Source organism: Phyllostomus discolor, chromosome 4 (genome assembly GCF_004126475.2).
Source record: "Phyllostomus discolor isolate MPI-MPIP mPhyDis1 chromosome 4, mPhyDis1.pri.v3, whole genome shotgun sequence".
Classification (NCBI taxonomy): domain Eukaryota; kingdom Metazoa; phylum Chordata; class Mammalia; order Chiroptera; family Phyllostomidae; genus Phyllostomus; species Phyllostomus discolor.
The window spans coordinates 143,328,497-143,353,661 of NC_040906.2; the positions used below are offsets into that span (position 1 = coordinate 143,328,497).

At 33.7% G+C, this 25,165-nt stretch overlaps 1 protein-coding gene and 1 long non-coding RNA gene across 2 annotated transcripts in view; one reads left to right on the top strand and one right to left on the bottom strand.

The window, feature by feature from the left end:
* LCA5 (lebercilin LCA5) overlaps nt 1–25,165 on the bottom strand; it is a 33,181-nt gene that overhangs the window by 3,125 nt on the left and 4,891 nt on the right. The window contains exons 2-7 of the mRNA XM_028511041.2: nt 18,765–19,150; nt 14,902–15,425; nt 6,122–6,259; nt 4,555–4,651; nt 3,698–3,837; nt 1,505–1,637 (exon numbers count right to left, since the gene is read on the bottom strand). Coding sequence (XP_028366842.1) covers nt 1,505–1,637; nt 3,698–3,837; nt 4,555–4,651; nt 6,122–6,259; nt 14,902–15,425; nt 18,765–18,963 — 1,231 coding nt within the window. The 5' untranslated portion in view covers nt 18,964–19,150. The remainder of the gene's footprint in view (nt 1–1,504; nt 1,638–3,697; nt 3,838–4,554; nt 4,652–6,121; nt 6,260–14,901; nt 15,426–18,764; nt 19,151–25,165) is intronic.
* LOC118500254 lies at nt 10,953–11,786 on the top strand. The gene is made up of 2 exons (XR_004902808.1): nt 10,953–11,317; nt 11,714–11,786. It is a non-coding gene; the product is annotated as an uncharacterized LOC118500254 (long non-coding RNA).

Here is a 25,165-nt window from a genome sequence, read left to right on the forward strand (position 1 = left end):
TTTAAACTTAAAAATAAGTTTAACTACTGGATGTCATACCCTTAGAAAGACACATCACTTATTCAGTATTCTGACAGATGCATTATCCTGAATCTAATTAAAAGAAAACTTCAGATAAACCTCAATGAGGAACATTCTATTAAAAAAGAAAAAGGGCCTGTATTCATCAGGAATATAAATCTCACAAAATATTCTTTTAAAGGTAAAGAAGCTATTCCAGATAAGAAAATACTGTAATGGACAATACTGTGTTAGCTGACAGATGTAGTATAGACAGCCAATAAGAGAAATAGGTTGTACCAAACTTAAATTTCCTGAGGTTGAAAACCATACCAGAATGACATGATATAAGAGAATGTCCTTATTTTGGAGAAATACACATGAAAATATTTTATGGTTATGGGCATGAGGTATACAACTTAATCTTGAACAGTTCTTTGGCTATTATTGCTGCTTTGCTATAATTTTGAAATTATTTCCAAATAAAAAATTTTAAGTATTAAAATATGTAAGAGCACTCTACACATTTGGTAATTTTAGTAAATGACATACATTCTCAATGATGTCAGAGGTCATTTCATATAGACACCAGGGGTGGGGAAAATCAGTTGAAAAGGACAAAGAAAAGTGACAGTCTATTACTTTATTCCTTTTCCTGGTACCTAGACAGAATTGAACATAACACCTAATTTTCTATTCTATAGTTTAACATGTGAAAGCATCTCTCTTTGCACCTTAGCCAAAAGTGATATCAATATAGCTTCCACTCAACTATTATATTATTTTAAATATATACACAAATGTATGTACACTAATTCAAGTAACAATTAATTATGATTTTATGTTCCATTACCTCTAAGGGGGAAAAAAAAGGATTTCTCTGTAAGCACCTACTACATAAGTAACAGAGTACATTCAAAGGCTTGGTCTCACCTTTACCTTTAAGACATTTTATCCAGATAGAAATAAATTTATTACTGAACTTCATTTCCAGTATCTGAAACCATGTGAGTTGATTCACTAAACTTCTACACTAATGGTTGAACATATTAAAGATTTACTTTACAAGTTAAAACCAAAGAAAAATTATAGGAATATATTCAGAACCTCATAATTCATTGATTTTAATGCTTGGGCTAATCTACACACTAAAGAGTTTCAAGGTCAAGCCAATAAAGACAGTTGTACTTCAGTTATATCTTCATTAAGCTTTAGTTAATACACAATGAATTTTTTCCCCTTTGTCTGAATTTTCTGAAGGTAATTTTATCCTTATTCTCTAACCCAAATAGCAACTGAAAGACACTTTTCATTGTTTTCTTTCTTTAGTAATCACAGCATTCATTCAAATGCTGTGATTCCTGATAGAATACCTGCTACTACTGTATCAACCTTTTCTTGTTCTGTATGTCCAATTTATTCTTCAGCTGGATGATATTAGGGGATGTTAACCCTTTCTTTCCCAAGGGACGCTGACTAATCACATGCTTAAACAAACCCTTACCATCCTGTAGTTTCTTAGCCTCTTGTTTTACAACATGGATTCCTTGATCTTTAACAAATTTTTCTTCTCTTTGTACAACTGGGCTTAGAAATCCTGCTTCTTCATGCTCATTTCTCTCTTCAGATTTCAGGTCCTATTACATATTAAAAAAAAATCAAGTTCACATGAAGAAAAAGGAGAAGAAGCTAATTTACATATTTTAGATTTATCTCCCATTAAGCATGATACCAACTAAGTTAGAAATAAAATTTTTAATTAATAAATCACTAAAACCAGAAGTTACCACCCTTAGAAATTTGTGTGCTTTTGAAGCATCTTTCATATTTTAGTTAAAAATTTAAGGAAGCATTTTAAGCTATATTAAAACCAATATAACAGAAATAAAGTCAATACCCTACCTAAAATTATAAAAAGTTTCAGAAGTATTATTGCTTTGTACATTTCACAAAAAATCTGATTAATTCAGTTAACCAGAAAGGCTATTAACTGACTATAAGGGCCAACTGAGATGGCATTAAACTGTAACACAGGCAGAGACAATTACATGGAATCTTTCAGTTTATACTAGGATATGAGTCTCACCTATACTTTTAGGCTGAAAGCCTTCAATTAATAAATTTTGTAACATTTAAATCAAGTAAAAATATAAACTTAAATTCTTTTATGTGGTCTCTTTCACATGTACATTTTTCTTAATAAAAGTAAAATATGTTATTAGTAGATTTGGGTAGTAGAGCATTGCCCCTTTAGTATCCATGTTCCCCGTCTTCCTTTTAGTTACAAAATACCTTGGGCTGCTCAACTGGAGACTGCACTGACTAGCCTCCCTTGCAGCTAGACAGGACCAATAGGGTATGAGTGGAAGTATGTATACAACTTCTGATCACATTTGTAAAAGAAAAAACTGCTTGCTTCACTTCCTCATTCCTCCTTCTCACAGGGGTGGTGAGCCAAGCATAAAGAAGAAGACTATACCCTATAAGGTGGAAAAGCAATAAGACAAAAGACAGCTACCATGAACGAATCTTTCTGCCTATTCTGGACTACCCTTTGACCTTTAGACTATTACAAGAGAAAGAAACTTGTATTTTGCTTGAGCCATTACATTCGAAGTCTCTTTCCCATAGCAACTTAGTCTGTACTTTAACCAACACAGCTCCCATTTGCTGAGGCTCTTTAAAGTGGAAGATCGGTCTTAACTTAATAAACTTTGTGATTAGTTATTACCACACCCTGAAGGGTAATGCTCCTGCATTTTATAAATTGGGAAATTGAAGCTCCAGTCACACAACTAATATGTCAGAACCAGAATTTAACAAAAAAGCAATGCTAATTCTAAGGCTATACTCTTTTTACTACATCAAGCTGCTGTTCCTCCTGCTGAAACTTTTATCATATTCCACAATTTAACCTTCAAAAAGACCACTTAACATGATTACTAGTCTCCATGATAGTGCAAATACAGGAAGAAATACAGCAGATACAGCTAACTTGTCTAAATTAAAATTAAGAAACAAAAAATTAGAGTAGACACGGGAACCAAATCAGTTCATCCTTTCTGTTTTATACAAAAAGAGATCTCAGGATCATGGGGATACTTACAAGGCACAGAAACATAGGATTATATAAATGTGATGGCTCTCTGGTACACATCTCTTTTGGATTTTAAACTAAACACTAAAGAGAAAAGTCTCTTAGAGAAAAGGACCCTCCAGTAGTCAGAATACATGTCCTATTACGTGAAGGTCCAACACAGACCCACTGCATGCCACTCTAGTTCAAATCGCATGAAGTCAGACTCCACTGCAAGTTCTTTGCTCAGCATTTAGCTAACTTGTAAAATTCTCCCCCAAGTTAAATGTAGTAAAATTCTAACAAATCATTTGAAAACTACTATAATTTGCTTTTAAACATAAAAGCAAGGAGGGTTTTTGAGACTATCTTGGTATATACAAGGTAAGAAACTTAGAACATTTTTCTTCTGAAGCATTTGAAAGATACAGTGTGAACTAAGAGTCAATGTAAAGAATTTAATAAAAATACATAGATGGTACTTGTCTCTTTGAAAGTCTAGTTGCATATTTATAGAGAGAGCATTAGTGTCACTGCTGAAATTTTAAAATGTTTGATATATGTGTTTTAAGAAAAACTTCAGAGCTAAGGTTTGGTACCTAATTATACTGCTAAACTCACCAAAGTAAGACGTTTGGGTTCCCATTTGTTTTCATAACACATAACTCTTTGTGGTGTAATAGGAAATTCTTCCAGCTTGAAGTCTTCACTGGTTTGTACTCCTTTTGTACACTGGTATGTTAAATCACATTGGCATGCAGCTACCATGAAAATTATAAAATAATTTTTCTAATTGTAGTAAACATTGCTAAGATATATGGAATTCAGTTGGTATATATATTCACCATCTAAATGAAATAATGCATGTTTTGCTCAGCTCAATGACTACTCACTATAGTTTTTGTTTCTAGGATTTACTGGCAGTTATGTAATTTGATGACAATTCTGACCAGTAAATCCTATTAAGTGTTTATATAGTTAGTGTTTTTAAATTTTTATAATTTACAGAAGAGAGAAATTATACTTCTGTTTAAAAATATATAAATATATGCATCATAATACTAAAAGTATTTATTAGTGAAATGAAATAGTTGTATTTTGCTTTACAATACTTTGGGGTGGGGGAGTAAGAAAAAGAGGTAAGGTTAGTAAAATGTGTAATTATTAAAGCTAGGTGATATATAAATAAAGGGTTCATTGTACTATATTGTACTATAATCTCTAGTTTGGGTTATGCTTATAAAGAAAACTTTAGAAATTATATAAAATATAACTTTTATGAGCTGGGGGAAAGCTCGAGAAAGTTGAAAGAATTTCCAAAATCTAACGTTAAATATTAAACTACTCAATAGTTTAAAGGAAACTTAAATTTATTTCAATGAAGTTCTTTCACCTTTGCCTTCCTTGTATTTCAGAATTTATTTTGTTGTTAGTAATAGCTACCACATGTTTTTCAACAACAATAATAGCTACTATACCATTTTTTCTTGATACGTATTCTTTTTCTTTCTTTGGAGAAGACTTTGGTAGACGGTTAGAATATATGTTTTTTATATCCAGTTCTTTCTCCTTTTCCTGAAAATAAACCCAGTACATTTAAGTACATAGAGTGTCAGTTTAGAACAGAAATTCTCACCTTGTCAACTGATATTTTACTTACCAAACTGAAATATACCTAGTTCAGCTTCCTTTTGTAACTACCTAAATTAAGATGTTCCTAGAAAGGAACATCTCTAGGATATTTAAGTTTAGGCAATGATTCTCCCTATAAAGTCCAATATATACTGGCAGTCAAAAAAAAAAAAAAAAGAGAGAGAGAGAGAGAAAATAAAGCAACATTCATTTTGTTCATCTTCCCACTTCTACCTGATAGAACTAGTATTGTCCTAAACTGTCTTCCACTTTAAACAAGAGACAAATAATTTAGTTAGTGTTTCTCAAATGTGAGTTATAAATTATTAATGAGTTAAAAATTAAACCTTTTTTTAAAAAAACACAAGTGTTCCAATTGAATTCTATGCAGCAGAAAGAAAGAAGGAGCTCCTACTCTTCATGACAGCCTGGATGGAACTGGAGAGCATTATGCTAAGTGAAATAAGCCAGGTGGTGAAAGACAAACCTAATCAACAAAACGAACAAGCAAGCAAAATATAACCCAAAACACTGAAATTGAGAACAGGCTGACAGTGACCAGAAGGGAGAAGGGAGGGGATTATAGGGAAAGAGGATGAAGGGTTTGAAGGAACAATTATAAAGGACACATGGACAATAACAAGGCGGGGGGGTGGAAACAGGGGAGGGAAGTGGGTAGGGCTAGGGTAGTGGGGAGGTGTGGGGGGGAAAGGCAGAAAACTGTACTTGAAAAAAAGTAAAAAAATGTTAAAAAAAAGATGGGTGTGCAATACATTTTATTATTTTGAAAAAAAAAAGAGCCTAAATAAAGATGTTCAGAAATTCTGAAAACAAAACAGAACAACAACAAAAAAAGCACAGGTGTTCTTGACCATTTGGGGGCTATAGATATCTCTGAGAATTTGATTAACAAAGTAAAACTTCAATGTGAGATAATGTATAAACACTAAATTTTTCACAAAATTTCAACACAAATAATCTCAGGAGAAAATTAAGAACAATTTTTTTAACAAAATTAACTTGATTTGAATGTTTCCTCTGATTCTGCACACTGTGAAAATTAAGGGCATTATTTAAAATAACTTTAAAATTAATTAATCATGGTTATCTGAGGAAGAACACTGGATTATTCAACCATGCAACAGAAAAACTCTAGTGCCCATAATTTTTTTACATAATTTTTTAACTTCAGTTATATAATATCTCTTAATGTAGTCAGTGTTTCATTTTTGACAAGTGTTATAGTGATTATATCAACAAACCTTTTCTTTATAAGTGCCAAAGATGGTGTTGGAATTTTGTAAATGATACTGTACCACTTACAAATATGAAAGTTAACAGTATTGTAAAAATATTGAGTTTTCATCTAATATATTACAGGGAGAAATATTTGATTTAAAATAAAGTGCTTACCTTCAATTTGTGATGTAATTGTTTCAACTTGTTTTGAAGAACTTGATTTTCATTATGAGTGTCATATGCCCTTTTCCTTTCAGCAAGCAACTGTCGTTGGAAACTGTTGCTACTCAGTTCAAGGTTTTTCGTTAGTTCCTATGATATGTGTGCAAACACATTAAAATAGTACTTAAAATAATTAAACAGCAAAAAATTTCACTTAGCATCAAAGTGACTTTTTAGTAGTACTGTATAAGGCATACAAACCAGGTTGGGATTAGTATTTCTAAACAAAATAATCTGTGAAATAGACTGACCAAACAATTTAATACTTAAATACATTTTTTCTTTGTTTTTCTCAATGATTTATAAATAATCTTAAGCATTAGTCTGAGACATACATGGATAGTCATTTAAGTTGGGAGCAAAAGACAGCTAAGGGCTGTGATGAAAATCACAGCTTTTGAGAATCATTGTTTGGGCAAACAGATATGAAGACAGCTGTGTAAAATTACACAGCACTATTCAAGGTGCTGAGATTACCTTAAAACACATCTCTAAATAAAAATAATAGGCATCTCCCTGGCCTTCAAAATGTTCTATGAAGTTTATGAGAATTTATGTTAAAATATTTTTTTAGATAATGTCAACATTACGGTGGTATGAGTCATTCCTTTTTTTCCTCTCCCCTTTGACTTACAACTAATCAGACACCCATAATTGAACAAAAATGCCCCTCTGCCCAGCACACCAGGATACTTGAGAGATCTGTCCATCTGTACACCCAAAAGAGGGTGGACTGGCTCTCAGAGCAGGCTGCAGAGCCAGGAGAGTGGCAGTGGCGGCAGAGTTAGGCCAACACAACCTTTCTGGCAGAGGACGTGGAAGGTAGATGTGGTGAGTGGAAGGTCTGCCCTGTGGTGCATGCTCCAGCTAGAAGAACCCATTGCTCTCTCTGAGAAGAGACCACAGTCACCAGGTAGAGGAAAAGGAAAAAGAACAAGGCAGGTACAGAGAGATGAAGAAATATGTATCCTTCTGTGTACCCCAGGACATTGGCAAAAAATCCACCCACAGACCTCTGGGGCTCCCTCCACTGAGGGATCCCCCTACATGAGTAACGCCCAAAGCTGCACCCCCCCCACCCCCACAACTCTACAGCCACCACGGTTTTTTTCTCCTCCAGATTTTTTTTTAATGCACGAGCTCCCAACCTTAGTGGTAAGTCAGCTTTGGTAAGAGAAACCAAAATGTATGTTATAGAACCACCTTCTAGAAAACAAAAGAAGGCTCCTAATTATGAACCTGTTGAACTGTTAGAATCAAAATGAACAAAAGTGTCCACTACTTCAGATGCAGTAGTAGAGGGACTTTTCATCAGATACGATGAAAAAATATGGTAACATAATATCACAAAAAGAAATGACAATTTCCTAACAATCACATCCCAAAATAGGGAATATTGTGATCTCACTGATAAAGAATTCAAAATAGTTGTTATGAAGAAATCTAATGAACTGCAAGAAAACTCAGGCAATATAATGACTTCAGAACAAAAATTAATGGATAAGAAGAGTACTTTACAAAGAGTGCAATTCTAAAAAGATATAAAGAATGCTTTTACAAAGCCCTGGGAAGAGAGATCAGATGAAAGAGAGAATAAGCAAGCTTGAGGATAGGAATTTCGAAGTGATTCAGGTGGAACAGGAGAGTGAACAAAGATTTTTTAAAAGTGAAGAAACCCTACAAGAATGGTCAGACTGCATTCACAGAGCCAACATTAGATTAATGGGCAAACCAAAGGGAGAAGAGAGGAGAAAAAGAGCAGAAACTTAAAGACAAAATAGCTGAGAAATTCCCAAACCTGAGAAAGAAGCTGTACATCCAAGTCTATGAAACTAATAAAACACTATATTATCTCAACACAAAAAAAAGCCTTATCCAAGTCACATTATGTTAAAACTGTCAAAAGTCATTGACAAAGAAAGTGTTTTAAAGGCAACCAAATGGGAAAAAACACTTTAGTAATCTACAAAGGAACACACATTAGGCTATCAGCAGATTGCTCAGCAGAAACTCTACAGGTAGGAGAGTATAAAACAACATATTCAAAGTATGAAAGATTAAAAGTGCCAACCAAGAATATTCTATCCAGCAAAGTTACTCTTCAGATATAAAGGAGAAATTAGGCTTTCCCAAACAAAAGCTGAGGGGGTTCACCACCACTAGACCTGACTTACAAGAAATATTGCAACTCTTCAAGTTGAGGTGAAAAAAAAGTACACAAACTCTGCTTAGGGTGATAGTGAAAATTAGAAAACTAGTACTCTTTTTTAGAATAGAATGGTAAGAAAAAGAACATTAAAAATAACTCTAACTACACTTTGGTAACAAATCACAGCATAAAAAGATACTTTGTGACATCAAAAATATAAAAGAGGAGAGGATAAAAGGATGGAACACTTACAAGTGAATAAAAATAAATTGCTATCAGCAGAAAAAGAACTATTATATCTATGGGATGTTTTATGTAAACATCATGGTACCACAGAGCAAAATCTAGACCAGAGATATGAAGCATAAAAAAGGGGGAGACTGAGTAAATCACCATGGAAAACCACCAACTTACAAATGCAGACAGAAACAGATGGAAAAAGAAACAAGGAAAAGACAAACCAGAAGACAAAAGATAAATTGGTAGTAAATCCTTACATATCAACAGTCAACTTGAATGTAAATGTATTCAGTTTACCAATTAAAAGGCAGAGTGGATGGATGGATGAAAATACAAGACCCAACTACCAGGAGACTTATTATAGTTCTAAAGACACATATAGACTCAAAGTGAAATGATGGAATATGATACTCCAGGCAAATAAAAATCAAAATATGGTGGGCAGAGCCACACTTATATCAGACAAAACAGACAAAACAGACTTCAAGCCAAAAAGTATAATAAGAGGCAAAGAAGATCAGTGTGTAATAATAAAGAGGTCTAATATCAAGAAGATATAACAATCAATCATAAATATACATACTCTAAACACCCAAGCACTGAAATACATTATGAAAATACTAGTGAATTTTAAGAGAAACAAATAATATAATAATAGTAGAGAAGTTTAATACCAAACTATCAGCAGTGGATAAATTTTCCAGACAAAAAGTTACTTAAGTAAACGTTGGAATTAAACCACATTTTAGAACACCTGGACTTAAAAGACATAGCAGAAGGTTCCATTCAACAGTAGCACAATACACATTCTCAAGTGCACATGAAACATTCCCCACAATATATCATATAATTGGACACAAAACAAATCTTGGCAAATTTAGGATTGAAATCATACTATTCATCTTTTCTGACCAAAATGGAATGAAACTGAAATCAAAGTGAGAGGATCTATAAATAAGTGGAAACTAAACAACACACTTCTAAACTATTGAGTCAAACCCAAAAAGGGGGAAAATTATCTCTAAAAGAATAAAAATGGAAATACAACACACAAAATCTTGTGGCATGCAATTAAAGCAGTTCTGAAAAGGAAACTTGATAGCAATAAACTCACAGAGTAAGACACTAGAAAGACTTCAAATAGACAATGTAACTTTACACCTCAATAGACTACACAAAGAACAAATTAATCCCAAAGTTAGAAGAAGGAAGGAAAAAATAAAGATCTGCAAAATGCAGCAGAAACAAACAAAGGGAAGCAGCCAAAATGGGGAAATGAAAAAATTAAAGAACAGGACAAAGTTCTAGAAAAAAGGACTAAATGAAATGAAGAAAAGCAATCTACTAGACACAAACTTCAAAACACTGGTTATATGGATGCTCAATTAACATAGGGAAAAATAGATGAACTCAATGAGAACTTCACCAAAGCAGTAGAAACCATAGAAAAAGAAATAATCAGAAATGAAGAATACACCCCAACCAGTGTGGCTCAGTTGGTTGTGCATGGTCCACAAAGCAAAATGTCACTGGTTTGATTCCCGGTCAGGGAATGCCTGGGGTGTGGGTTCAATCCCCAGTTGGGATGTGTATGAGAGTGAACTGATGGATGTTTCTCTCTCACATCAATGTCTTTTTCCCTCTCTTTCTCCCTCCTTTTCCCTCTCTAAAAATGAATAAATGAAATCTTAAAAAAGAAATGAAAAACACAACAACTGGAATGAGGATACACTAGAGGGAATTGACAGCAGATTAGATGAAGTGGAGGACTGGACTAGCAATCTGTAACAAGATAGGAAAAAAAAAACCCAACTGGAACAGCAAAAAGAAAACAAATTGAAAAAATAAGGACAGTTTAAGGCACCTCTAGGTTAACATCAAACATACCAACATGTGTATTATAGGGGGACCAGAAGAAGAAGAGAGAGAGCAGGAATTCAAAATCTATTGGAATAATAATGACTTAAAACTTCCCTAAACTGGGATAAAAAAATAGACACAAAAGTCCAAGAAGCTCAGAGATTCTCAACGAAGATGAACCCAAAGAAGCCTACATTAAACATGTAAGTAAAATGCCAAAGTGAGAATATTAAAAGTAGCAAGAGAAAACCAGTTAGTTATACACAAGGAAGATCCCATAATACTACCAGACAAATTTTCCAACCCAAACTTTCCAGGTCAGAAGGTACTGGCACAACCAAGATTACTCTACCCAGCAAGACTATGATTTAGAATTGCAAGGGAGATAAAGAGTTTCCCAGACAAGAAAAAGGTCAAGGAGTTCATCACCACTAAACTAGTATTAAAAGAAAAGTTAAAGAAACTGGGTGGGTTGGGATGGGAGTAAAAGATAGAAAATTGCACTGCAACAACAATTAAAATAAAATTTAAAAAAACTTATTTAAGTAGAAAAAAGATGAAACATATAAATAAAATATAGGAAAACAATTCTCACTGGCAAAGGTAAACACTTAATGAGCAGTAGATTAACCCATTATAAAGGAAGTATAAAGGTTAAGAGGCAAATAGGAAAATCATGTGTAATTATAACAATAAATTAAGGAACACAGAAAAGTAAAAAATAATAAATATATAAACATGAAGGGGGTGAGTAAAATAAAGTAGTGATTTCAGAATGTGCTGGAACTTAAGCAACGATCACCTTAAAATAGACTGATATCAAGATAACTTGGTATCTGTGAAGCACATGGTAACCACAAACCAAAATCTGTAAGAGATAAACAAGAAATAAGGAGAAGGTGTGGCAGGAAAAGAAAAACCCCGAAAGTTTCTATGCTCTGTAACTGTAACACTTGCAAAATTTCACACAGGACTGTAGAAGCTGACCAGTCGTCACCAAGGCAACAGCTGATTATCTCAAGGTCATACACTAACTCCCATGATAAGCTCCTGTGCTCTGTAGCTTCCTCCTGCGTTTTGCTCCTTTGTCTCCCATATAAGGTAGCTAGATCTAACTTCTGCATCTAGCTTCTGTAACCTTGCTTCCCCACGTAGGCAGGAATCCCGGGACTATTTAAACCCAGGGAGAGTAAAGATCAGGCTCAGAATTTGGGATTTAACCCTCTGGGCCCCCGGGAAATAAAGTTTGTGCTTTGTTATCTCTCCTTGTGTGAAAGTGATTTTCCACAACAAAGGCATCCCAACACAACACTACAGAGAGTCATCAACATACAAGAGAAGGGAGCAAGAGAGTAAGAAAGGAACAGAGAAGAATTTCTTAAGAAAATAATAGTTAACAAAATGGCAGTAAGTACATACCTACCACATATTACTTTAAATGGATTAAATGTCTAATCCAAAAACATAGGGTGGCTGAACGGATCAAAAAACAAGACCTGTACTTATACTTCCTACAAGAGACCAACTTCAGGTTGAAAGACACACAGAGACTGAAAATAAAGGGATGGAAATAGATATTTTATGCAAATAGATTACTTTTTTAAAAAGCTGGGGTAGCAATACTTAGATCAGACAAAATAAACTTTAAAACAAGGGCTGTTAAAACAGATAAAAGAAAGACATTTCATAATGATAAAGGGATCCACCCAACAAGTGGATATAACTCTTGTAAACATCTACACACCCAAAACAGGAGCACCTAAATATATAAAGCAAATACTGACAGACATAATGGGAGAGATCAACAGTAATACAGCCATAGTAGGGGACTTTAACACCCCATTGACATCAATGTGTAGATAGATCATTTGGACAGAAAAATCAACAATAAAAAAGTCATCTTAAATGACACACATACTTAATTGATATTTCAAATGACACATATAGATTTAACTATATTTTTGGAACATTTCAGCCCAAAAGAACAGAATATATGTTCTTTTCAAGTATACATTAAACATTTTCCATGATAGACCACATAATAGGCCACAAACAAGTGTCAATATTTAAGAAGATTTAAATCATATCAAACATCTTGTCCAGTCAAAATGATATAAAGCTAGAGTTCAAGTATAAGGAGAAAATTGAAAAACACACAAACACAAGGAGGCTGAATAAAATGTTACTAAACAATGAAAAGGTTAATAATGAGATCAAGGAAGAAATCAAAATATACCTGAAGCAAATGAAAATGAAAACATAATGACCCAAAATGTAGAGGACACAACCAAAATAGTTCTTAGAGGGAAATTTACAGCAATACATGTCTACCTCAAGTAACAAGAAAAATCTCAAATAGACACCTTACATCTAAAGGAATCAGAAAAAGAACAAACACAGCTCAAACATAGTTCAGTAGAAGAAAGGAAATAATAAAGATCAGATTGGAAATAACAGAATAGAATAAAAAAATCAATAAAACCAAGCACTGGCTCTTCCAAAGATAAACAAAATTGACACATCTTTAGCTAGATTCATCAGAAAAAAAATGAGAGAAGGTCCAAATAAATAAAATGAGAAATGAAATAGAAGTGACACTGACATCACAGAAAAACAAAAGACTGTAAGGAAATAATAGGAAACAATTATCTACCAACAAAGTTTACAACCTGGAAGAAAGGGATAAATTCCTAGAAACATACAATGTTCCAAGGATGAATAAGGAAGAAATAGATAACATGAATAGACCAATAACTACTACCAAAATCAAATCAGTAATCAAAAACTCCCAACAAACAAAAGCCCTGACCAGATGGCTTCACAAGAGAATTCTACTAGAGATTCAAATAAAAACTAGTACCTATCCTTCTCAAACTCTTCCAAAAAACTGGAGAGGAGGGAAGGCTCCTAAACTCATTTTACCAGGTCAGCATCACCCTGTTCCAAAATCAGATAAAGACCCTACAAAAAAAGAAAATTATAGGCCTATATCCCTAATATTGATGCAAATATCCTCAAAAGTTTATTAGCAAACCAAATTCAGCAATACATTAAAAAGATCATACACCTAGATCAAGTGAGACTTACTTCTGGGTTGCAAGTTTGGTCGAATATCCTCATATCAATTAATATGATACATCACATGAACAAAATGAAGTGTAAAATTATATGAAAATATCAGTAGACGCAGAAAAGATTTTTGACAAAATCTCACTTCCATTTACGATAAAAGCTCCCAGCCATACAGTACTACTTTGGTACTCATTGTTAATTCATTCAGGAACTTGTGACAAATGCCAAAACTGACGAGTACTAAATGATGAAGCATTTTCTCTTGTGGGGCGGTGTCATGACTAATACAAGTTCTAGTAAATGCAACAAGTCCCAAGCAAGCTCTGAGTGCTGAAACATTTTTTTTCTCATCAAAATGTGACAAGTACAGGGTTTGACAAACTCTGAAGCTGACAAGAACTGAGGTAAGACTGTATTAAAAACACCTAATACATTGCAAAAAGCTAATTTATAGCCCTTGCTGGTGTAGCTCAGTGGATTGAGCGTGGGCTGCGAACCAAAGTGTCGCAGGTTCGATTCCCAGCCAGGGTACATGCATGGGTTGCAGGCCATAACCCCCGGCAACCACACATCGATGTTTCTCTCTCTCTCTATCTCCCTCCCTTCCCTCTCTAAAAATAAATAAAATATTTTTAAAAATTAAAAAAGCTAATTTATATATAGTTCTGACTTTCCTTTAGAGCTCTCTCAGCAAACTTTATTTCCATACTTTTTCCTTACCTTTGCTTTCCAAAGTACATGTCAATTATTAGCAATTCTAAGCCTTAACTTGAATGTTCAGTGTCATATATATATATATATATATATATGAGGTAATATATAATATAAGTTCCTTGTGTATCACTTATGAGGTGGTACCCTTTTCCTCTTTCATTTCAAGAAAAATAATATTTTTAAAAATCTGTATTCTCAGACCAGTAACTCAACATTCTTCCACCCACCTCTCATATGGGTTTTCATTTTGGGGAGTTAAGAGCACACATGCTCCAAAAGGTATCTTTCAAAAATCTTCAAAGAAATAAAAACAAAACATTGCTCACATGGCATTTCTTATATAATAACCCCAAAATGTCAGTTTTAAATGCTACAGTTATTATATAGTATTTTCAATTTAGAATCAATTTGATTTTCAATCAGTAATCAAATAGTATATTTTCCCAAAATAACTATGATCCATATAATTAAACACTCATCCATTAACTTGTGGCCCTTAATGTATACATTCTTTTGCCTCTTTCTCTTAAATATACAGTGTTAAATTTTTCCTAACCTCTTACTTAGAAAAATACTAAAAAATAGTCTTCATTTCCAAGCAAATGGTGTACTACAATAAGCAATCTTAATAGAGCACATTAAATGCCCAGTGAAAAATAATACAAAACAGTCCAATCAGAAGCTATAGAAATTTTACCTTGATTCTTCTTTCAGTGTCATCTAACTTTAACTCTGCTGCAACTAGTTTCTTTGCTAAGTCATCTCGTTCAGGTAGGTGTCTAGCTTCAGAGATCTTTCTCAGTTTCTGCAAGGATAATTTCGTCCTGTATAGTTCGTCTTCTGTTTCTCTCACCCTTTTCTCGGTTGCCCGCTCCTTCTCTTGAGCTTTTCTTAAGCGTTCTTTGAGTGCTGTAATCTCATTGTTATGACGAGCAATAAGTTGTGAGATTTCATTTTCTGTGTCTTCAAACTTATTCAGGGCTTTCTCCTGTCTGTACTGAAGCCTTTTCAAAGCCTTATTTTCTTTTAGCTGCTCAGCTAATTTGACCTGGAGTTCAGTTATTTCATTCTGCAATGCATTGATTTTTAGCAGTCTTGCAGAATGAACCCGTTTTGTAACAATATCAGTATCTTTCCTTGGTGGCTCCCTACTGAGGATCTGAGAGTGAAATCCCACTCCCTTTCTGTTTGCTGGACCCTTAGGACCTGGTTTCCTAGGAGCTAAAAAAGAAACAATAATAACATGAAGTGAAAACTCTACCAAATGTAGCATTACTTTTCATCCTAGCAAGTGGATCCATAACATTCTTTAGTTATTTTTCCTTAAAATATGATTTTATGGTATTTAGTTAAATATCAGATTTTGTTTAGATTTTATAATGTTTTTATTAAGACAGGTTTGGAATCTTTTAAGAAACTTCAAGAATATTCTGATCCATCAAAATGATATAACAAGTTTATAGGGATTTATTTTACATTGCTTTAGAAGATGGTAGTATCAGGATTTACCATATTTAATTTTACAATAAGATGACAACTCAGGATTCAAACATGTGCATTGTCAGCATTCGCATTGTGCCTAATAAACAACGGACAAAACACTGTGATATTCAAGTCATTTGTGCCAAGATATTTGGCTAAGATCATTATCTGAAATGTGGAAATGTAAGTTTTCTCTAAATTAATGACAACTTTTTATTTGGTGAAATAGGATGACAACGTGTTGTATAATCAGAAGACTTGGGTTTGGGACTCAGATTTACCGCTAAATAAGTCCTTGGGCAATTCCCCTAAACCTTTCCAGATCTATTTTCTCTATTTATCCACAGAATGAGGATAATACCACCTACATAATTATGCTATTTTGAAGATTAAATCAAGTATGCTTGTAAAACAAAATTCTCCACAAATATTCTCTGTCAGTCATAAGAACTTAACCCATTTATTAGTGACTGAAAATGGTAGCACTCCAGCAGAACCAGTGTGATTCTAAATGCTTTCCTAGGGGTTTTAGTGTGATGTTCATATCAAAAACATATGACATAATTTGAGAATAAGATAAAAACTAAACACTAGATCCTAAAATTATAAGCACATGAAGTTTACCCTGGCTGGTGTGGTTCAGTGGATTGAGTGTTGGTCTGAGAACCAAAGGGTTACTAGTTCAAATCCTAGTCAGAACACATGCCTGGGTTGCAGGCCAGGTTCCTAGTAGGGGGTGCTCGAGAGGCAACCACACACATGTTTTTCTTCCTCTCTTTCTCCCTCCCTTCCCCTCTCTCTAAAAATAAATAAATTTAAAAAAACAAACAAACTAAATACTACATCCTAAAAATATAAGCATATAAAAAATGCCCTGGCTAATATGGCTCAGTGGATTGAATGTCAGCCTGTGAACCAAAAGGTCACTGGTTCAATTCCTAGTTAAAGTCATGCCTGGGATGTGGGCCAGGTCCCCAGTTGGGGGAATGCAAGAAGCAACGGATAGATATTTCTCTCTTACACATCAATGTTTCTCTCTCTCTCTCGCCCTTCCTTATTCTCTCTCTAAAAATAAATAAATAAATAAAATCTGTAAAAAATAATATGCTGAAATAAAAAGGAGAAAGAATTGCTATCAAACACATATATCTGCGAATTCAAGTATTCAAGATACTATTTGTATCACATTTGCTCTTTCCTTAGTTTAACCTACACTGGTGATTGCAACATAAACCAAGGGAAATGAAATTAGTGTTTAAGGAAAGGTATCAGTTTGGTCCTGTTGCTTGATCTAGGGTAGACAAATTACCACAGATTTTGATTCAGAAGACAATGCAAAGCAGAAAACTGTACAAGTCAGATTGAAGACAATAATTGAAATTTTTATAGGTGATGCTAGAACTGTTTTTCACAGCCTTTTCTCAATTATCTTCTCAAATAAGATAAGGCTTAAGAAGTTCTAACTCCTTAATTATGTGGCCTCTGAAACTGCTCTGGAGAAGGAATGAAAAATCAAAGTATTCCTACTAATAAATCCCTAGGTATCTAAATTATTTCTTGGGAATAAATTAGCATTTTCCAATGTTCAATCCTAAAGTCTGTTTTAATTATATAGAGCAAACGTTTAATATCAGATTATGCTTTTACCCACAAAATCAAAACAAGAGACTCACACTGAGACAGACTTGGAGGAAGAAGCCAAAATCCTGCAGCACTGTACTGAAAAACATTTTTTTAAAATATTTTATTTATTTATTTTTAGAGAGGGAAGGGAGGGAGACAGAGAGAGAGAAACATCAATGTGCGGTTGCTGGGGGTTATGGCCTGCAACCCAGGAATGTACCCTGGCTGGGAATCGAACCTGGGGCACTTTGGTTCCCAGCCCGTGCTCAATCCACTGAGCTACGCCAGCCAGGGCTGAAAAACATTTTTTAAAAAAAGGAAAAGAAAAGGGAGGGAGAGAGGGAAGGATGGATAGACAGACTAGCACCAAACTGTTAAAAGTATGAACATCTCTGAGAAGCAAGAACAGGGGTCCATGAAAGGGTTGTTTTCAAAAAGAAACATATGTTCTTGTAGGTTTTTCAAAATGTAAATATGTCTCAAAGTAAGAATTTATATAGGCAATTTAATTATATTCCTGCTTAAATCTTTTCAATGGCTAAGTATTCCCTCACAGCAACAATCAATATATTAGCATAGGATTCAAGGTGTTTCATGATCTGGCCTGGTTTCCTTTTCAGATTCCATTTTTAGCACTCCTTGCCTTGCAGTACAAACTCTCACCATTCTTAGCTACTGCTGTTACAGTTGTGCTGCATTTTTTAATGCATATTATAACCAGCTCATTTAACTTACCTCATTTTTATGGGGTACCTGTAGCCCTTACACATTTCATTACTAAGTACACATTACTAAACACAGTGGAGTTTTCTTGACCAGGGATTTAAGATGAAAAGATTTCTAGAATATTACCTAGTCAAATTTGTACTAGTACCAGTTCAGACTAGTAACACTTTAACAAGAAAAATTATTTCTAATTATTAATCTTATATCCATTATAATACAGTTTAACAGAAAACAGACTGGTGATCTCAAGTCTTAAATTCTATTTCTAGGTTTAATTTGAACTTTTGCAGTAAATGCTGCATTACCTAGAGGAAGTAATTTTACCCAATTAAAAAAAATGCCTCTTAACCACTTTTTATCAATGCTTTCCTACAATGACAACTTTTTAAAAATGAAGACAAATTAAGGTACAAACATTTTGATTGTTTTTGCCTTTACAGTACCCCCAAAACTCCTAAACAAGCATTTAGGTAGAAAACAAAATAAGGAGCCTTAATTATGGTTCTTTCTTTTGTAGATAGAATGACTGAATGTAACAGGCTAATGCACAGTGCCACCAACAACATTTATATAAATTTATAAAAATATATTCCATTCAAAATGTAAATCAGCCCATTTCCGTGCATACATTAAAGTACACACTAACAGAAGAGTTTCCTTCATGCAAGCTTTCCTAAGTACTCAGAATAAGTCTTCTAGGTCTAGTGTACTTTCTTAAAGAATGTTTACCTTGGTAATGCACTTGGCTATCTGAAATTAGCCTTTTAGGATGTTTTCCCTTGATACTCGTAGTTGAGCAGGGATCGATCGGTGTTGACCGGCCAGAAGACGGTGGTGTAGTTCCGATGTCAGATGAAGAATACCAGTGACGGTGTTTGTCTGCCTTACTTTCTTGGTCAGTGTCAGGGCTTCTTTCTCTTTCTCCCATGGTTTTGAAAATAAGTCTCTGTTCACATAAGTTCACAGATTCTTCCTTCCAGAAAAATCCGCAAGAAGCCTGAATATTTTTGAGTTTTTAGATCCTGGTGAAAATATTTATGTCTGTGCAGTTTGTTTTTTCTATGTGTCTGTAGTCCACAATTCACGTTAGCAATGAGAAGAAACACTTTTTTCCTCTACAATTAAGGATGCGAGAGGGAAATTCATCACATTTCATGAAATAGATTTCTACAGTTAATTACAATGAAAGATACTAAAAGAAAAATAACATACTACCTACAATTTTAAAAAGAGACTATAATTTGTCTATATTTTTACACATAGTTGTTTACAATATTTGGAAAAAGTCTATCATAGTCAAGAAAGAGAACATGTAAAGTACCTGACATATAATTGCTTCCAAATAAATGTTAACTGTATTTGACCACCTTAAATATTAGGATTTATAATAAATACAAAAGCTGATTTTTAACAGGTGAATAATGATCAGATAATCAGTGTTTTTCTTTTCCGGGAGGGGGGTGGAGTATTGAAGAACCAGTCTACTAATAATAACAAGGAAAAATGTCTAAAATTGATTACATAAAAATGTAAAACTGAAGTATGTAAATGTTCATCAAATTAAAACACTTGATGAAAAACACTTGCAACATGACAGGAAAATAGTTACCACCCTTAACACATAAATAAGTAACTCACACCCCCCCATAAGAAAAATTGGGGGTCAAAAGTTAAATGGGAAAATATTTGCACATTAAGACCCACAGCAGGCAATACAAATGATAGGCACATGAAAATATTCAACCTCAAATACCATTTTTAAACCTGTCAAGTTACTAAAGATTTTTCAAAACCACACTCCAAGCAATTATATGCCAGAATGACTATCAAGAAGAGAGCCACAGAATTTCTGGAAAAATTACTGGAAAGATAAAATTTTAATTATGCTTTTAACCTTTGATCCAATAATCCTATTACTGGATACCAAGATAATAACCCTAAAAATAGGGGAAAAGTTATATATAAGTGTTTAATGCAGTACCTTAAAAAAAAAAAAAGCAACTCTAATGTCTAACCATAGTGTAATAATTAAGAATATTATAAAAATCTATTGATATAATATAGTATAATATCACACAGCTGTTATGTTTGCAAAAAGTCTGTGTTAACAAGAAAAATCTTTATACCATTTTGGTAAAGAAAACATTCAAATGAGTATATACAATATGACCTTGACTATACACAGTCATTAAAAAAATGCTGAGTATTTGATCTGAACTCAGGAACTTACAATAATTTGCAAAGCAAAGTATACATACACCAAAATATTATCTGCCTGGGCAACATGAATTTTAGATGATTTTATCCCTCTTAATAATTTTTATTTTTAATAAAATTAGATTTTTATAATTAGAATATTTTTAATAGTTAGAAGAAAATCCCATTGATGAAATTAGTACTGAAAGTATAGTGGTTCTAGTAATCTATGAAAAAAGACATACACAAGGCAGCATTACTACTACTCATCACAGCACTAGTATAGCAGCTGAGGACTAAAACAATCAAAATGACCATCAGTAAGGAACTGCCTACATAAACCTAAATATCTAAAATAAAGTACAGTATTATGAAGCTATTAAAGGAATGAGGACTATCTGTGTATATTTTCCGTCTGGAGCGATCTGCAGGATATATTACAAAAAAAAAGATGGAGAAAAGCATGGACAATATAGTACAATTTATCAAAGAAAAAGGGTTATAAATATATGCAGTTATTTTTTTATACTTTTAACAAGTAAAAGAATAAGTTAAACACCTAATTTTAAAAAGGGAGAGGTCTCTAGGGCAGGGCTGTCCAACAGAACTTTCAGCGAGAATGGAAATGTTCTATAATCTGTGCTGTCCAATAAAGCAGCTGGACACATTTAGCTACTGAGCACTTAACATGTGGCAAGTGAGACTGAGGAGCTAATTTTTAATTTAGCTGAATTTTAATTAATTTAAAATTTAAAAGCGGCATGTACTGCTGGTTAGCGGAGTGGACAGAGAACTGTAGGGAAGAGAGGAAGTGGAGTCTAGGGGTAGGGGACAGGAGCTGGACTTCATTGTCTATAACCTTTGTAGGCCTGAATATGGAAGTCATAATTTTTAGAAATTATATTTCTAAAAAGCAATTCCTATATAATAAAATGAAACAAAGCAACTTAACTAGATATAGTTTGTGACAAAACCACACAAATTAACCAGCTCAAATGACTTTAAAACACGATGATTTGACTTGATATCCTTAGTGAGATACATGCTACCAACTAAAAAAGTGCAATTTTTTCAACACAGGAAGAAACGAATATAAGCTAGCATGGGTTTTTAAAACTCTGTAATCCAAAATTTGAATTAGGAATGTTAGTATGAATTTATTATAGATTTTATATTAAGAAACACTATTTCGCATATCCAGGTAAATAAAGTTATTGAAGATGAAAAATATATCTTTTATTTTACAGAAAAAACTAAACAGACTTTTGGGCCAACCCAATACATGAGAACACCTTCTTAATAATGATAACAAATTCAAGAATAGCGCCAGGAACACTAGAGAATTCTTTCTTACCTTTGCCAAGCTTCTGTTTATTTAGGATCAATTTTAAAATAAGGCAGATATTTCTAACCTACATATATGTATCATCCTGTACTTTGTTACAACTCTTCATGACAACAAACAAGTGTCCCTTAGAAAACAGAGCAACCCAAAGATTTAAGCTTTCTTAGAAAACAGAAACTTAGACACTTGTGAAAAATCACTTTAGTCTTTATATATAAAAAGCACTGTTGTCTGGCTGACAATGCTGTCAGAAAAACAGTTCAAACGACCAAACCGTCAAACAAAAGTTAACAAGCTCAAGAAAAAAAGACATGAAATAGTAGAACAAAAGAAGAAAGAAATAGATGAAAATGGAGTAAGGCACTATTAGGATGATTACTATTAACTTGCCTCATGAAGTATAAACAAGAACAAACTATGATAGCCTAATAAGATTACATAACACTTTAGCACTAGAAGGAACCCTGGGGGTATCACACCTTTCTTTACATAGATTAAGGAAACTAAGGCCCACAAAAGCTAAGTGACTTACCCAAGATCACAATTTATCTAAGATCTCAGAGCTAAGTCAGTAAAACTTCAAATGGACTATAAGTTTTCCAAATCTTAATTATGTGACCTATTCAATATTTCACTATCAACAATAAGATGAGAATTACCTCATCTTTGAAGCCACGATCATCTGCATGTATCCCACACTGTTGCCCTCTTTTCTTTGCTAAAACTGAAGAAGCACTTCTATCTTTTTTTTAGAGCTCAATCTTTCACCTGTCTTCTGCCCCACACTTTTCCCCATCTCAAAAATTGTGCTCCTGCAATTGTGTCCTCCTGCAATCGTGTCCTCCTCACAGGATCATTCCCACCAGCAAAGAGAAGCTATCATGTGACTGCACATCCTACTGCACTGACAACCCAATTTTTCTCTACTCCAATTTTCAAATAAAAATGTTTAAGAATAATCTATAATCTAGACTATCTCTACTTCTTTTATAACCATTTTCTTCTGAATCCACATTAGTCAGGCTTTCATCCCCACTGAAATACCTTTTATCAAAATAGACAATGACATTCATCTTGACTAAATCCAATAGCCAAATTTTGTCCTATTCATCCCTGACCTCAGAGCAGCATTTGACACAACTAATCATTCCTTCCTAAAACACTCTTTCCTTACTTATCTTCCATACCCATATGTTTTCCTGGTTTTCTTACTACCTACTGGCTGTCTCCTCTCAGTCTCCTTTGTTACATCTGCCTCATATTCCTGATCTCTAAATGCTGGAATACACAAGGCATCACATACGGCTACGCTATACCTAGACTGTCTCCTTAGGTGGTGTCTAGACTTCTTTTACCCTGACTTCCAGAATCTTAGATCCACCTTCCTATCTGACAACTCTATCTAAAAATCATTTCACACTTACATGTCCAAAACCAAAATCATGATGTCTCCCTTCCACCCCAACTTTTTCCCATTTTTCTGATCTCATTAAATGATACTTCTATTTGCTAAATTACTCATGTTGAATTCTAAGGATCATTCTGTATTCCTTCTTAAGCTCACACCCTACATCCAAACCATTTGTAAAACCAGATGGTTTTATGTACAAATATATTACAATTTTGATTCTTTCTTACCATCCCCAGTGCTACCAACCTAGTCCAAGCCACCATCTTTTTCTCATTTGAACTTCTGCAAGTCTCCTAATTGATATTTTGCTTTCATCCATGCTTCTCCAGTCAGATAAAGCTACTTGACAGAAAGATCAATTGGCACCGCTCTCCTGATTAATACCCTTCAATGGCTTCCTACAGCCATCATATTCCTTAACCGAACCTGAAAACTTCTACAAGATATTGCCCCTTTTTGTCTATTTCTTTATCTTTATCTCATGCAACTCCTCCCATCATTTGCTTCTTCAGGCAGAGTGGCTTTATTTTGTGCCTCAAACATGCCAGTCTTGTTGCCAACTCATAGATTTTGTACTTGCTGCACTCTTTACCTAAAAGGCTTTTGCTCAGAACATCACAAAGAGGGGTCCTTCTCTTTATCATGTTCATAGCACAACCATCACCTTCTCAGAGATGGCTCCCATGACAATTCCATTAAAGTGGGCCCAGTCACTCTATCTTGTTACTGTTTTATATTCTTCATAGACCTTGTTACTATTGGAAATAATCTTACATTTATTACCTCTCCCACTAACTATAAGACCTGTGAGAATAGAAATCTTTTGTCTAGTTCACCATGGTAATCACATCACCACTTATTAATTTTTTGAGGAACAAATGATTATTCTGTAATGCTATTCCAAATGGACCATTAATAGTTTCATTGTATGAAATTTGCCTTCCTGTTTTAAAGGAAATGTTATATCTTTCCTCTTTCAAAAAATTGCATAAGGCTTACTTAAAAATCTAAAATTCCTAAGAGAAAAGTTAATAAATCAAAAAGTTTTGCTCAGAACTATTATCATTGTAAAGATGTAATATTTTGAGCCCTGGCTGGCGTAGCTCAGTGGATTGAGCGCAGGCTGCGAACCAAAGTGTCACAGGTTCAATTCCCAGTCAGGGTACATGCCTGGATTGCAGGCCATGACCCCCAGCAATCGCATATTGATGTTTCTCTCTCTTTCTCTTTCTCCCTCCCTTCCCTCTCTAAAAATAAATAAATAAAATATTTTTTAAAAATGTAACATTTTTATGGGGTTAATTTTAAATAACTGAGGCGCCCTAATAGAATTCAGACAAAATAAATTTCATCTGTATTTACAACAATAATTTGACTAATACAAACTAGTCACAATATATTAATTAATCTATTTTTTCTTAAAAGAAAAAAGTTATCTAGATTAATAGAACTTTGAAGATTTATATTTCATGTATAGTTCTCCAACTAATTTAAATTAAGTCTTTGTGACCAAGAATGAAGCAATTAACAGTTGTTCATCTGTTTCCCTTACTTGTACAGGGAACATTTTGAGATAGGCTCTAAGTATAAAATACATATTTTATCTAGGGATAACTAGATAAAAACAAAAAAGAAAAACTGTAATCTTGCCCAATTTTAATTTTTGAGAACTGTTTGTCTAAAAATGGCCAAGAGTGCTATTATGACAATGTTAGAAAACTTACCAAATCTAACACTTAATATTTTCATCCAAAATCTTTCTTCCTAAAAAAGTCCCAAATAGTATAGGTCACACAAAACCAGTCAGAAAAAAAGATTAAGCTCTTTCAGTACCAGAATGTCTTCTTTATATACAGTTCCACATGATTCAGAATGTAAATCTAAACTACAGAGTCCAATGTATATGGAATATCATAATGACCCTCTGATTTATGTGACTTTATGAAAGGTTGTAGTTTTAAGGAAAAAAAAAACTGTATAAAACCAAATAACTGTTCCTGTTATTTCCCTGTGTTCAGCTTCTTCATAGAAAATATTGCTGCCTCACTGCCTCTGCTGCCGGCAAGAGAACTTACACAATGGGCAACTAGATGAGTATAATAAAAATAAACTAAGGGAGAAAAATATAAATAAGGAGATCTCTCTCCTCAAAAAGAAAAATAATCAAAGATGAGATAA